Raw genomic sequence first — 14,158 nt, 5'->3', positions numbered from 1 at the left:
TGTGTGACTGTGGGTACCCATGTACAGAGAAAAGGGAATTTCTTACATGGAAACTCTTGCCCAGAATTGCGGTTTTAAGGTGACTTTGCTGGGTCTGGGTTCAGAAGTCCACAGATCCAGAGTTAGGGGGATAGATAGGAGGACCTAAGTTCAATTCCTAGAACCCCCATACAATGTTGGATGAGGTGGTGTTTGAGGTGGAGCCATGAGGCACTTCTAGGCTCCCTAGCCAGCTGGTCTAGCCTCACTGGCGAGCTCCAGGCTAACGCAATCCCCAACACCCAGGTGCACACATACTTGCATGCACACATGAACATGCACACACATTTAACAAGCATGCTCAGGTGCACACACACTCATTATGAAAGAAAGAAAGAAAAAGAAACAAGGTAATCTAGTCAGGGGAAGCATCAGGAACAGAAGCTCCTCCCTGTGCCCCGCCCTCTGCCAGAGCCTCCTGGGAGCTCAGTCTGTTTCACCAGATAGAGTCCTGTGTCAACTGCTGTGGTCACACTTGCTGGAGCTCAACATTTGTCTACCTAGATCATCGTTGGTAACAGTGGCATCTCGTACTTGCTCTGTGTTGCTCTACCTCAAAAGGGATATCCTGGCCTGCAATCCTTTAAAATTCCATCCTTGGCTCTCGGAATCCTGCATCTCTAGAGCTGGACCCGTGACTCTCTTCCTGGTCCTGCCATTAGCAGACTCTGAGCCATGGTCTTCATGAAACAAGAGGCCATCAGTTTTTCCGTGACAACAGTGGCTTTGGAGGCTGCCATTGTGAGCTGTGTGCTGCCTGCTTGGAGGGTGACATTTACAGATGAAGAGACAAACCCAGGTGCCAGAATTTGGGAGGGTCTGTGGTACCTGTGCCAGTTTGACGGAATGAGCTCGATACAGTGTACCCTATATAACACCCGGATAACACTAGCACAGGACCTAAAAGTGTCTCGCGTCTTCATGCTCACTGGCTCCATTGGAACCTGGCTGGGTTTAATGCTGTGCCTGCTTGCAGATCGGCGCATCAAGTGTTTGAGGAACATAAGTATTGTAGCCACAGTCATGAAGGTAGCCGGTGGGATGTTTCTTAGTGCCGGCCTTGTGATGCTGATATCACTGTCCTGGGTAACACACAACATCATCCATGGCTTCTTTAATCCATTGTTTGGCTACTCCAAGAAAGCAGAGATGGGTGCTTCACTCTACCTGGCCTGGACCAGCTCCCTGCTGCTGCTCTTGGGAGGCTTCCTGCTCCTTGTCAACAGCCTATCACGCTCTGCCGCCTCCCCAGTAACAGGTGTTGAGGAGCAACTATCATCTCAGGTAAGTATCTCTCTACCACTTGAGTTGCTTATTTTCAGACTGACCTCAGATCATCTTGTGACCCTGCTCTGCAGATATTTGATCACCCACACACTGGGTCCTGGAGTGGGAGAGCTTCCTCAAGAGGCCTCTCTCCAGGTTCTAGAGTCATTGAACTGGTGGAGGAAAGACAGGTCTACGGAGCTGCCCACGAGCTGTGCAGTGGACTCTGTGGATGCAGCCTGCTGAGTTGGCACCATGCTGAGGTGGGCTTCTTGCGTTGAAGCTGCCCGAGTCACCTAGGAACCTCTAAGGGTCATAGTTCACCCAAACTGGACATGGATGGAGCTGTTTCCTTGGTCTGTGGTTCTCTCAAATTGGGGTGACTGGAAATAGAGAAAAATGGAAACAACAGACCCCAGAACAGTAATTCCAGTGCTTTCTGGTTGTTGGGGGATGGGCAAGAAGACACTGAGCCAGCCTGGTGTCACCCTGGCCCACTGTGACACCTTCCTGAGGGTCACCAGGCTCAACCCTGAAATTACTGATAGCACCTCTGCCTCAGGCTTGCAGAAGATAATCACTGGTATTGATAACCAGCTGCTCCTGGTGTAGTCACTAGGGTCGCACATATGCCAGCCCACAGGAGACTGCAGCCCAGCTCCATATGTCGTGTGTGTGTGTGTGTGTGTGTGCCTGTCCACACGTGTGATGGGGAGCAAACATTCGTGGAGGTCAGAGTCAGATGTCTTTCTCCATCCTTTGTCTGCCTGATCTTTGAGAGAGATTCACTTCCTGAATCTTTACCTCATGGAATCTTCTAGACCTGCTGGCCCTTCTCCAAGCTCCAGGGATCCTCCTGTCTGTGCTCCCTCAGTGCTGGGATCACAGGTGTGCGCCTCCATGTGTGGACGTTCACGTGGGTGCTGGGCTCTTAACTCAGGTCCTCGTGAATACTCCCATTCTTCAGAAGTTCTGATCTGTGTGGTGAGGAGGAGGAGGAGGGAGAGGAGTAGGGGGAGAAGGAGGGGGAGGAGAGTTATATATGAGGAAGGGTAGGGCTGGGTGGTCCTCATGTGGCTTGGTGGCCTCCTGTGAACCCAGGTGTCTCTCTCCTCCTTCTAGTTGCTCTGAGCAAACACCTAACAAAAGATACTTTAAAGAAGGGTTTATAGTGTGTGTGTGTGTGTGTGTGTGTGTGTGTGTGTGTCCCATGCCTTTAACATTGGCACTAGGGAGACAGAAGCAGGCAGCTCTCTGGGATCAAGGTCAGCCTGGTCTATAGAGTGAGACCAGGATTCTCAGGGCCACACAGAGAATCTCTGTCTTAGAAGAAGAAGGAAAAGGAGAAGGAGGAGGAGAAGGAGGAGGAGGAAGAGAAAGAGGAAGAGGAAAAAGGGGAGGAGGAGGAGGAAGAGGAGGAGGGAAGAGGAGGAGGGAGGCAGAGGATCTAATATGTGGCCAGGGACTGAAGCTTCTGCTCTGACCTTCCCCCTGCCAGAGCTGCATAGATCAGATCACTGGATCCCTGTGTCACCTGCTGTGACCACACTTGCTACCTCACACATTCCACAGATACTGGTGTTAGTTGAGTCTCTGACTAGCTTTGACTAGTCAGAGACCTTTCCATAGGGAAGGCTTTCTCAGCATCTGTCTAAAGGGCACGATCAGATCTTAGAATCTGTAGCTCAGAGCTGGTCTCCCTGCCACACCTCCGAACTTTTCCTGTCCTGACTCCAAGGGTCCCTGAGCCATGGCTCCCCTGGAACTGGAACCAGTCAGCCTCTCTCTGGCATCACTGCCCAATGCTCCCGTGAGCTGTGTGCTGCCCATGTGCTGAGAGATGAAACACTTGGAAATGGACACGGCTCTAGCGGTCCATGTCCAGGAGGGCTTGTGGAAGATGCGCGAGGTTCAAGGGTGTGGCTGGATGCAGTGCCTTCCAGACAGCGCCACCATAGGTGGCACATGGTTCTCATGGTCGTCTGCATCATGGAACAGGCCTGAGTTTGCCTCTCTGAGGGACTGGGGACAAGGTAGGTGGGCGAAGGCTGAATGAGAGAGTCAGGGTGCAGACCGCGATGGGGTGGTCTAGCTGCTCTCGGGCGGCCATGTCCTGGACAACACACATGGTCCATGCTTCTCTCACCCACTATTGGTCCAAAAACAGATGTGGGGCTGAGGTGGTTTGAACATGCTTGGCCCAGGGAGTGGCACTATTAGGAGGTGGCTTTGTCTGTGTAGATGTGGCCTTCTTAGAGGAAGTGTGTCACTGTGACGGTGGGCTTTGCAGCTTCACCCACTGTGGAAGAGACAGTCTGCTCCTGGCTTCCTTTGGATGAAGATGTAGAACTCTCAGCTCCTCTAGCGCCATGTCTGCCTGCAGGCCGCCATGCTTCCCGCCATGATGATAGTAGACAGAACCTCTGAACCTGTAAGGCAGCCCCAGTTAAGTGTTTTCCTTATAAGAGTTGCCTCGGTCATGGTGTCTCCTCACAGCAATGGAAACCCCAACTAAGACCGAGGCCTTACTCTACGTGGGCTGGGCCAGTTCAGCCCCCTGCAGCTGGGAGGGGCCCTGCTCTCTGCAAATGCCCTCCTCGCAGTAGCTCTGCAGCAGCTTTTCCAGTGTGGTTGGCGACTCTGAGGACAGACAGCAAGGCATGAGGTGGCCGCTCTACCTTCTGAATTTCTTTAACTCACTCTCTCTTAAGAGTCCATTCTGTAGTTGTTCCCTTAGGACAGCAACCTTCTCTGGGAGACTTGGAAAACTTACCAGACCCAAGAGGCCCCTCCCCAGGTTCCAGATGCGGTCAACCATTGCTGAGGGGGACAGAGGAGACGCTTGCAGGGAAGTTCAAGTTGTGTAGAAAATCCTGGATGGCGTCCTCATGGGTTGGCATCATTCTGTCACCGGTGATTCAGTGAGCTTCGGCCTGTGTCACAACACCATGACCAAAAAGGACTAGGAAGGGAAAGTGCTTATTCAGCTCATACTTCCACAGCACAGTCAAAGGAAGCCAGGGCAGGAACTCAAACAGGACAGGAACCTTCAGGCAGGAGCAGAAGTCATTTCTCTCCTTCTACTGTGGGGTTCCTAAAATTTCAACTTAAGAATGCAAGAGTTGGTAGCAAGTGTCTTTAACTGCTAAGTCAAGGCTTTTCAACTTGTAGGTTGTGACCCCATTGGTAAAACTCTATCTCCTAAAACATTTTCATTATGATTCATAATTATTTCATAATTACAGTTATAAAGTAGTAACAGGTGTTCGTATTCTGTCTAAGCTCCATCCCACACCTACCTGGCAATAGTCAGGTATGCCCCGCCCCAGAGATCTGGCCCACGATAAGAGGGGCTACTTGCCCGGCTCCTCTCCCCCTTTGCTCTCTGCTCTCACACATTCTCTCACCTCTCTGCCCCTTGGGCTCTCCTCCCCTCTCCACGTGGTCATGGCCTGCCTCCACTCCACTACTCTCTCTCTCTCTCTCTTCTCTCTCTCTCTCTCTCTCTCTCTCTCTCTCTCTCTCTCTCTCTCTCTCTCTCTGCCTTTCTCTACCACTAACTCCCATCCCCTACTCTGAATAAACTATTCTATACCATGCCTGAGTGTGTGTGGTCCCTCAGGGGGCAGAGGTACCCAGGCAAGGGCCTGCGTGGGCACCCCTTTCCCCCACACCACCGTGCCACACTCCTTTAACCCCCATCCTCTCCTTTTTAAGCCCCTTCAACAAGAATAATTATACAGTTGGGGGGGGTCACCACATCATGAGCAATTGCATTAAAATGCTACATCATTCGGAAGGAGTTGAGTTTATTCAGGAATTTATCTTTTAAACATCCGGTCTTAGCCGTGAAGAGACACTATGACCATGACAACATTTTATAAAGGAAAACATTTAACTGGGGCTGGCTTACAGTATCTGAGGTTCAGTCCATTATCATCATGGTGGGAAGCATGGCGGCATCCACGTGCACAGGATGCTGGAGGAGGAGCTGAGAGTTCTACATCTTGATCTGATGGCAGCCAGAGGGAGAACTGTCTTCCACAGGCAGCCAGTAGGAGGCTCTGTTCCCACTGGGCAGAGCTTGAGCATAGGAGACTTCAAAGCCCGCCCCCCACAGTGATGCACTTCCTCCAACAGGGCCACGCCTCCTAATAGTGACACTGTCTGCACCACCATTTCTATCCAAACCACCACACATACGTTTTAAACCTAAGGGTTAAGAAGACAGAGAGGATCTTGGGAAGAAATTAAGATACAGCAGTGAGCATGCGCGTGCACGCGCTTCCCAAGTGTCCACCTAGGATTCTTTGCAGTAGACAGATACCTACACCGTTCTGGTCGCACAAACGATACATCTTCCAGGTGCTCAGACCTGCTCCTCCCCTCACCCTCTGGGACTATGAATGGCTCTGAGGGCCCTCGAGTTGGAAAGCAATCTGAGAAAGCTGATGTGAATGCGCAAGGCAGTTGTCAGGACACGAGGCTTTAGTTGTAAACGGAATCTCTGGTAAGATTCTTCAAAAACCGCAGGCTTGCACATAAATGGCCATAAAGGCAGAGCTAACTGTATCAGAATTCTAGATGCTCAACTGGTGAAGGGTTTCTTTCCCTTTCCCCATAATTTGCACTTTAAAAGTAATTTTTTCATTTATTTATCTAGTGTATAATTTAAAAAACGTCAATTATAAAATTGCATTTTACATTTTAAAATGCTTAAAGTGTATTTATTTTGACACGTACTGTGTGCAGGCCACAGGGATCGGTTCTCCCTTCCACCGAAGTGTGCCCCGGGGATCGAACTCACAACATCAGGCTTGGTGGCAAGCTTCTTGATCACTGAGCCATCTCACCAGCCCAAAGCATGACAAAGACTGGCCTAGAACTTGTGATCTTCCTGCTTCTGCCTCTTTAGCATAGCCTGACAGTTTACCTTGCACGTATCATGCCTGGCTTCAAATTCTTCCGTTGTGCAGCCAAGGAGCTGGCTTCCTGAGTTGAGATCCCTGAAAGATTACAGGAACTTGTCTGGCTGCTTCCAGGATCAGGGTGGAGCCAGGCCTCTGTACCTGCTGCACTGGACACTGGACACTGCACTGGGCTTGTTCTTAGAATAGGCGCAGAGTCACCAGGCTTTGTGACTGCCCTGCAGACCCTGTCTTAGGGTCTCTAGTGGTTTAACAAAAGGCTGTCACCAAACTCCAGGAGGAAAGGGTTTCTGTGGTGGCCTCAATAGAATCCTGTGGTTGAATGTTCACCCAGAGGGAGGGGCACTATGGGGGGGGGGGCCTTGCTGGAGGAAGTGTGTCACTTGGGGTGACATTAGGGGTGGACCTTAAGGTTTCATATGCTCAAGCCTCGCCCAGTGTTGCCTGCAGTCACTTCTGCTGCTTTCAGAGCAAGATGTAGAACTCTCAGCTCCTTCTCTAGCACTGTGTCTGCCTGCGTGCCGCCAAGCTTCCCGCCATGACATTAATGGACTAGGATGCGAGGCAGCCCCAGTGAAATGTTTTTTCTTTTATAAGGGTTGCCATGAGCCGGGCGGTGGTGGGCAACGCCTGTAATCCCAGCACTCTGTCAAGCAGAGGCAGGCAGATTTCTGAGTTTGAGACCAGCCTGGTCTACAGGGAGAGTTCCAGGACAGCCAAGGCTACACAGAGAAACTCTGTCTTAAAAAAAAAATTTTAAAAATTAAAAAAAAAATGGTTGCATTGGTCATGGTGTCTCTGCACAGCCATAGAAACCCTAACTAAGACAGCTTATTTCCGTTTACAGCTTGTAGTCCATCATCCAGGGCCGTCAGGGCAGGAACTCAAGGCAGGGACCTGGAGGCAGGAGCTGATGCAGAGGCCATGGAGAAATACTGGGTTATTGGCTTGTTCCCATGGCGTGCTCAGCCTGCTTTGATACAGCAGGAGGACCAACCCAGACATGGCACCTCCCACAGTCAGCTGTGCCCTCCCACAGCAGACATCCATCAAACCCCACAGAAGGCAGAGCCAGACTGGGCCTGGCACAGGCTTTTGAAACTTCAGAGTCCATCCCAAATGACACACCCACTCCGACAAGGCCAGAGCTCCTAATCCTTCCCAAACAGCTCTGACAGGATATGAGCATGTTCTCAATTGAGGCTCCGGCTTCCCAAACACAGGTTGAGCCGAGCTTGTGTCAAGCTGACACGAAACTGGCCAGCATGAACCCTGAGTGAATTATATGTTGAACAGTCTGACTGGAGGTTACAGGATCAGTTTCAGAAGAAGCCAGGTAGCAGACAGGCTGAACTGCGTTATCAGGACCAGGCAGTCATTTTGGACTGGGTTGTCCCAGGGCAGAATGGGGAGGTGCCACTGAACAGATGGAATCTTGGTGCAGGCTGGCTGTAGCATGGTGGGCAGTGAGACGGGCATTTCCTTCCTCCAGTTTGTCTTCTCTTGCTTCCTGGTCATTTCCCTCTGCCTGGGTCTCTTCCCCTACTTTCCATCATCTCCTGGGTGGTCTAAGTGTTGCCCAAGCTGAACTCAGACACTCAAGGATGACTTTGAACTCCTTGTCCTGTCTCCATCTCGGGAGTGTGTGCAGGAATTACAAGCATGTGCCATTATGTCTAGTTTATACAGGGCTGAGACCAAACTTGGGGCTGTGTGCAGGCTGGGCAGTCATTTTACCAACTGAGCCACATCCCTGGTCTAAAGTTTAACCTTTCTATATCCTCTCTCTCTCTTCCCCCAAGTGGTGTCTGTCTGTCTCTTTCTCTCTCTCTCTCTCTCTCTCTCTCTCTCTCTCTCTCTCTCTCTCTCTCTCTCTCTCTCTCATTTTTATCCCTTTGTCCCTTCCCTTCCCTTCCCTTCCCCCTTTCGTCCCCCTACCCCCCTCACCCCACTCTCCTCACCCCCGACCCCAACTCAAAGGGGAGCTAGGGGAGGACACAGTTGTATATGCTAGGCAGGTGCTCTACCACTAAGCTATGCCCCGGCTATCTTTGAAAACACGTTTGATGGGGAGGCCAAGTGAGAACCCTTAGTGGCTAAGGCATTTGCCATGAAGGCCTGGTGGTTTGAGTTCGATCCCTGGAACTGTATAAAGGAGGAAGAGCAAAGTCAGCTCCACAGAGGTGTCCTCTGACCCCTGAGCAGTCTCTCTCCTACCTCAGAAATGTGCTCTGGGGGTTTAAGGGAGAATGGTCACTGTAGGCTTCAGTGTCTGGTCCGCAGTTAGTGGAACAGTTTGGGAAGGATCAGGAGAGGTGGCCTTGTTGGAGTGGGTGAATCACTTGGGATGGACGCTGAAGTTTCAAAATCCTATGCCAGGCCCAGGGTAGCTCTCTGCCTGCTGCCTGCAGATCAGGATGCAAGCTCTCAGGTACAGCTCTAGCACCATGCCTGCCTCCCACCCACCGTGCTCCCTGCTATGCTGGTTACACACTAATCCTCTGAAACTACTTAAGTCCCAATTAAAGCTCTCTGGCATAACCTTCCTTGGCCATGACATCTCCAGCAATAGGGCAATAACTAAGACTCATATCATAATAAATAAAAATTTTTGAAAATGACTTTGACAGGGTGTCCAGGGCATCCCAGCCTGGCTGGGAACTCACCAGTCCCCTTGCCTGGACCTCTGTGGCTGGCATCACAGGTGTGCACCATCACATCAGCTACGTCTTTACTGTATTTACCATATACATTGCATGTCCAGAACAATATACATAGAATTTCATAGTGACTTGGGGAACACACACATATATATATTTTATTGGCTATTTTATTTACATTTCAAATGCAGTCCCCATTCTGGTTTCCCCTCAACAACCCCCCTATCCCCTCCCCTCCCTTTTGCCTCTATGAGGGAGCTCCCTCCCTTACCCCCATTCCCACCTCCCGGCTCTAGCATTCCCTAATGCTGGGGTATCAAGACTCCACAGGACCCAGGGCCTCCCCTCCCACTGATGCCCTACAACGCCATCCTCTGCTTCCTATGTAGCTGGAGCCATGGGTCCCTCCACGTGTGCTCTTTGGTTGGTGGTTTAGTCCCTGGGAGCTCTGGGTGATCAGGTTAGTTGATATTGTTGTTCTTCTTATGGGGTTGCAATCCCCTTCAGCTCCTTCAGTCCTTCCCCTAACTCTTCCATTAGGGCCCCTGGGCTCAGAACGATGGTTGGCTGTTAGTATCCGCATCTGTAATGGTCAGGCTCTGGCAGAGGCTCTCAGGGAACAGCCATGCCAGGCTCCTGTCAGCAAGCGCTTCCTGGCATCAATAGTACTGACGGGATTTGGTGTCTGCAGGTAGGATGGATCTTTAGGTGGGGCCGTCTCTGGATGGCCTTTCCTTCAGTCTCTGCTCCATTTTTTTGTCTCTGCGTTTCCTGTGATGGGGGGGGGGAGTGTCAGAACTCCAGGGGGTCAAGCTGTCTCTGGGTGTGGTTGGGGTGGGGGTGCTGGAGCACAGGGTCCTCTCCTGGTGCAGATGCAGACCGGAAGGATTCTGCTCCTGGCTGGGTGGGTGTTCCTGTGTCCCCTGGGTCTGAGAAACATCTATTAAAGCTGCCATGCCACAGATATCCCTGGAACTTTCTGTTCCTACTTAACCATGTTTTTCAGCCCTTTCCTCATCAACCCATACAAATTTCATTCATTCCAGCCAACCTTGAGTCATCCCTCCCTCAAAGGAGTTACCAATTGTATTCATCCATCTCTTTACTGATAAGATGACCAGTCTGCAGTTCTACATTTCTCTTTATTCATGAGTAAACTTTTCCATAAGGGGTCCTTTTGCCAGTGGGGTGGTGTAGTGGGATCAGTAGAAATCAGAGCACATAAATAGTAGGTTGAGTCTTCTGCCCCCTCCCTGTGGAATTCTGGGCAAAGGCTCTACCACTGAGCCACGCCCCCAGCCCCTCACTGGAGGATTCTAGGCAGGGGCTCTACCACTGAGCCACGCCCCCAGCTTTCAGTCTGTCTCTACTTGTATCTTCCCATGTGTTCATGGGCAGCTCTGCACGATCATTTCCTGTGTGGATCTCTGAGGTCCTGCATGGATTCCTATTTACCCCATAAAGTCACTGGTGCATGGTGTACCCACCCCTGACTCTTTCATTTTGGGTAAGGAAGGGGAGATAGCATCTCAGTGTGACTTCCCTCCTGATTACTAATGACATTGGCCTGGCTTTGCACAATCCTCATGGCTCTTTTAGTTCCTTTTGTTGTTAACTATCTTGGCTTCCAGGCTTCATCGGGTCCTTTGATTTAAAATACATCAAAAGAAGCCTCTCTCTCTGTCTCTCTGTCTCTCTCTCTGTCTCTGTCTGTCTCTCTGTCTGTCTCTCTGTCTCTGCCTCTGTCTCTCTGTCTCTGTCTCTGTCTCTCTGTCTCTCTGTCTCTGTCTCTCTCTCTCTCTCTCTCTCTCTCTCTCTCTCTCTCTTTCTCTCTCTCTCTCTTATGACAAGGGTCTAGCCTGTACACATGACAAGGGTGTAGCCTGTACAGATGACAAGGGTGTAGCCTGTACATATGACAAGGGTCTAGCCTGTGGTGGTCAGAAGACAACTTGGGGCCGTAGTTTACCACCATGTCGTTCAGGGTTAGTGTTAAGTAGATGAACCTCGTCCTCTGAGCTTTTTCTTTTCTTTTTTCTTTTCCGTGTTGGGAGTGTAATTTAGTCTTACACATGTCAGCTGTGTACTTTACCACCTCCAAATTTCAGCAGTTGACTCTCTCCTTACACTGTGTGTGTCTCTGGTCCGTGGTCAAACTCAAGTCAATAGTCTTGACAGCAAGTGCTTTACCTACTAGCTTCGTACTTGATTCCTTCTTTCCTTTCTTTCTTTTTGAAACAGAGACTCTGACTCTCTCTCTCTTTCTGTCTCTCTGTCTATGTCTCTGTCTCTGTCTCTGTCTCTCTCTCTCTCTCTCCCCTACCCTCTCATTTTTTCAAGACAGGGTTTCTCTGTGTAGCCCTGGCTGTCCCAGAAATCGCTATATAGACCAGGTTGGCCTTGAACCCAGAGATCCACCTTGCCTCTTGCCTCCTAAGTGTTGGTATTAAAGGCATGTGCCACCATGCCTGGCTCCATTATTTTGTTTCTAATCTGTTCTTTCATTATTTTCTTAAGCATACAAAAGTCATTGACATGCCATCATGCACATTCATATGGATACTTGTGTTATTTTTTTCAGGCCATTCCAATGAGGCTGCAGCAAGCGGCACTGGAGAGAGCGGGGCCTGAGCAAGCAGTGTCTGAAGAAAAGTATGGTTAATAAATAAATAAATCATTAAAAAAGCAAACCCCTGCTTTTTCCAAACAACATAAGTTTAAAAAAAATCACGTTAAAAAACGTGAACTAGCAGGACACAGGGCACACGGAGAAATGGAGGCCAGGCAGGGTACATGGCTTACAAAGCTCTTTTTTCTGTCCCGAGTTCTGCACATATAATAAAAGGAAGACTCTGACATCTGCTTATCTTGGGGCAGGGGTGGTTCCCTTCTTGTAACCCTGGCATTGACAGGAAATGCATGAGGATCTGGTTAGGTGGAGCGTTCCAGACCAGCTAAACATATCGGCCAGCAAGCAATTTTGCAAATTTTAGAGGGGAGTCTGTCGAGAAGAACAACACATTGAAGTTCATCATGACTTTGAAATTCCCCGGATCACAGAGCATCAAACCACACCAGAACAATCCAGAGTCCCCTTGTGGGCTGAGGTTCCTGGTCCCACATGATGTGATCAGTAACTGGATAGTTTTCTAGGACAGCAACTCCTTGTAACTTTCAGAGACAATTATAAGTCTTGGGAAAGTGTCAAAATGAGCCAAAAAAGAAAAAAAAAAAGGCACTAAGACTCCCAGATCCCAGGCAGACCCAGTCACTGATCCTGGGAGACCATCCTGAAGGGTAACAGGATAGGCTGAGGTCAATCCAAGAACAAACAGACCCCCAACGGACATGAGGTGCCTGGCTTACAGATTGTTGTGTAAACCCCCCCAAAAACCGAGGGCATCCCAGCACCCCGAGCCTCGGAAGGCGACACCCATATCACTCAGCGAGAAACAGTCTTGATGCAATAATGTGAGGATTTCTTTTATTCCAGAGCTCTGGGGTCCACAGCCGTACACCGCACAGGGCTAGAGGACTGTGGGACCCCATGCAACTGAAGTCAGGGGTATTTAAAGGGGAAAAAAATCACAAGACAAGGGGTGGAGGACACAATTCACAAGGCAAGGGGTGGAGGACAAATCATGCACGGAATGGGGAAGCATAGCATGAGGAAGTCAGGCAACAGTTTATGCCTTAAGGAAGGTTAGAGATTATCTGGAGCAAACATCCTTGGGGCATTATATAGTTAAACTTTGGAACTAGAACAGTGTGGGCTATCTTTCTCAAGCTGAAAGCAGAAAAACAAGTTACTCTGTGCTGGGCTAGTTGTTTAGGGGTCTAAAAACATTGAGTTGGGGTCTCTCAGTTGTAGGCCAGTGGTGCTCATGGGTCACGGCCCCTTAGACAAAATTCTATCTCCAAGAATATTTACATTATGGCTCATGAAACTAGCCAAAGTATAGTTAATGAAATAACAAGAAAAATAATTTTAAGGTTGGGAGTCACCACATCATGAGGTATTAGAGGGTCGCAGCTTTAGGAAGGTTGAGCCACTGTTGTAGACAATGCTGGAGCTGGTGGCATGGTCCTTGGCTGAGTGATGATGGTGAGTGAGGGGTGGGCAGTGGCAGAAGAGCAGCAGGGGTCCTCCTAGGAGCAGCAATCCAGAGCTGGCCCAGCCAGTGTAGAGTGCAGCGCCCATCTTTCCCTTCTGCACGGAGGGTCTCAGCTAGCTGGAGAGTTCTTGCATGCTGTCCTGCGTTACCCAGGACACACACACCATCACTAGCAGGTCAGCCAGCAGGCACGATGCCCCTGCCCCCATCCTGATCTCCACTGTGGTGCTCTCCAACACACACTTCAAACACTCGCTCCTGACCACGCACAGAAGCAAACCCAGCTCAGTGGCGATGACACGAGAGACCACTAGGACCCGAGACTTCTGCCAAGGCTCAGGAAGGCCCAGCAGGGAGTCACATGCTTCGCACTGAGTCTGGTGAATACCCTGTGTCACACAGGACTCCCACGGGCCCTTCCAGATAGTTGACGCTCTGATGATATCACTGCCAGAAAATTCCATCACCTGCCAGTTGGGCAGAAGACAGCTCACCCAGCCCTCCGTGACCAGAAAGACCCCCACCGTCTGCCGCCATTGGGAAGCCATGGCACAGTTGGTGCTGAGTAACAGGAGTCCATCTGAGCTGCTGTTGCCACCACAAGGAGTGGTGATGGACAGGGCAACAGATTTGCCACAGAGCTTCCTTCCTGACAGGCACTCGGATCTTGATGAGTTTGAAGCCAGCCTGATCTACAGAGTGAGTTTCAGGACAGCCAGGTCTTGAAAACCAAGGGGTGGGGGTTAAGAACTTCCTTCCTGTCAGTAGGGTTTGTAAGGGCAGGGGGAAGGATGCAGGCTGGAGTTTCATTTCTCCTTCATGCCACCAGCATGCTAACCTTTCTCTGATTATCTGAATCCAAGCCAACAAAGACATTCCGAGGTCCACAGGCAAGAGTCACTATCCCGTATCAAGAAACCCCTCTTGGGGCCCGAGGATGTGGTTCAGTGGGTACAGCACTTCCCTAACACGGATCTAAAGTTCTTACCTTATCCCTGGCATTGAGTAGCCAGCTGTGGTGGCTAAACCCTGTCGTGCCAGCATTTGGGGGGTGAAGCTGAGGGATCAGGAGTTCAAAGTTATCCTCAGATATATCAAGAGAATAAGGTCACGCTGGGCTACAGAAGACACCGTCTCAAGAGAGAGAAGA

The 14,158-nt window shown here is 50.2% G+C and overlaps 1 protein-coding gene across 1 annotated transcript; it reads left to right on the top strand.

The window, feature by feature from the left end:
• Window positions 1-471: 471 nt before the first annotated feature.
• LOC127672962 (claudin-13-like) lies at window positions 472-11,583 on the top strand. The gene is made up of 2 exons (XM_052168450.1): window positions 472-1,323; window positions 11,475-11,583. The coding sequence occupies exons 1-2, from the start codon at window positions 715-717 to the stop codon at window positions 11,553-11,555; spliced, it is 690 nt and encodes a 229-aa protein (XP_052024410.1). The 5' UTR covers window positions 472-714; the 3' UTR covers window positions 11,556-11,583.
• Window positions 11,584-14,158: the final 2,575 nt, after the last annotated feature.

Source organism: Apodemus sylvaticus, chromosome 22, assembly GCF_947179515.1.
Source record: "Apodemus sylvaticus chromosome 22, mApoSyl1.1, whole genome shotgun sequence".
NCBI classification, from domain to species: domain Eukaryota; kingdom Metazoa; phylum Chordata; class Mammalia; order Rodentia; family Muridae; genus Apodemus; species Apodemus sylvaticus.
This window is presented reverse-complemented; position numbering and strand designations above follow the sequence as displayed.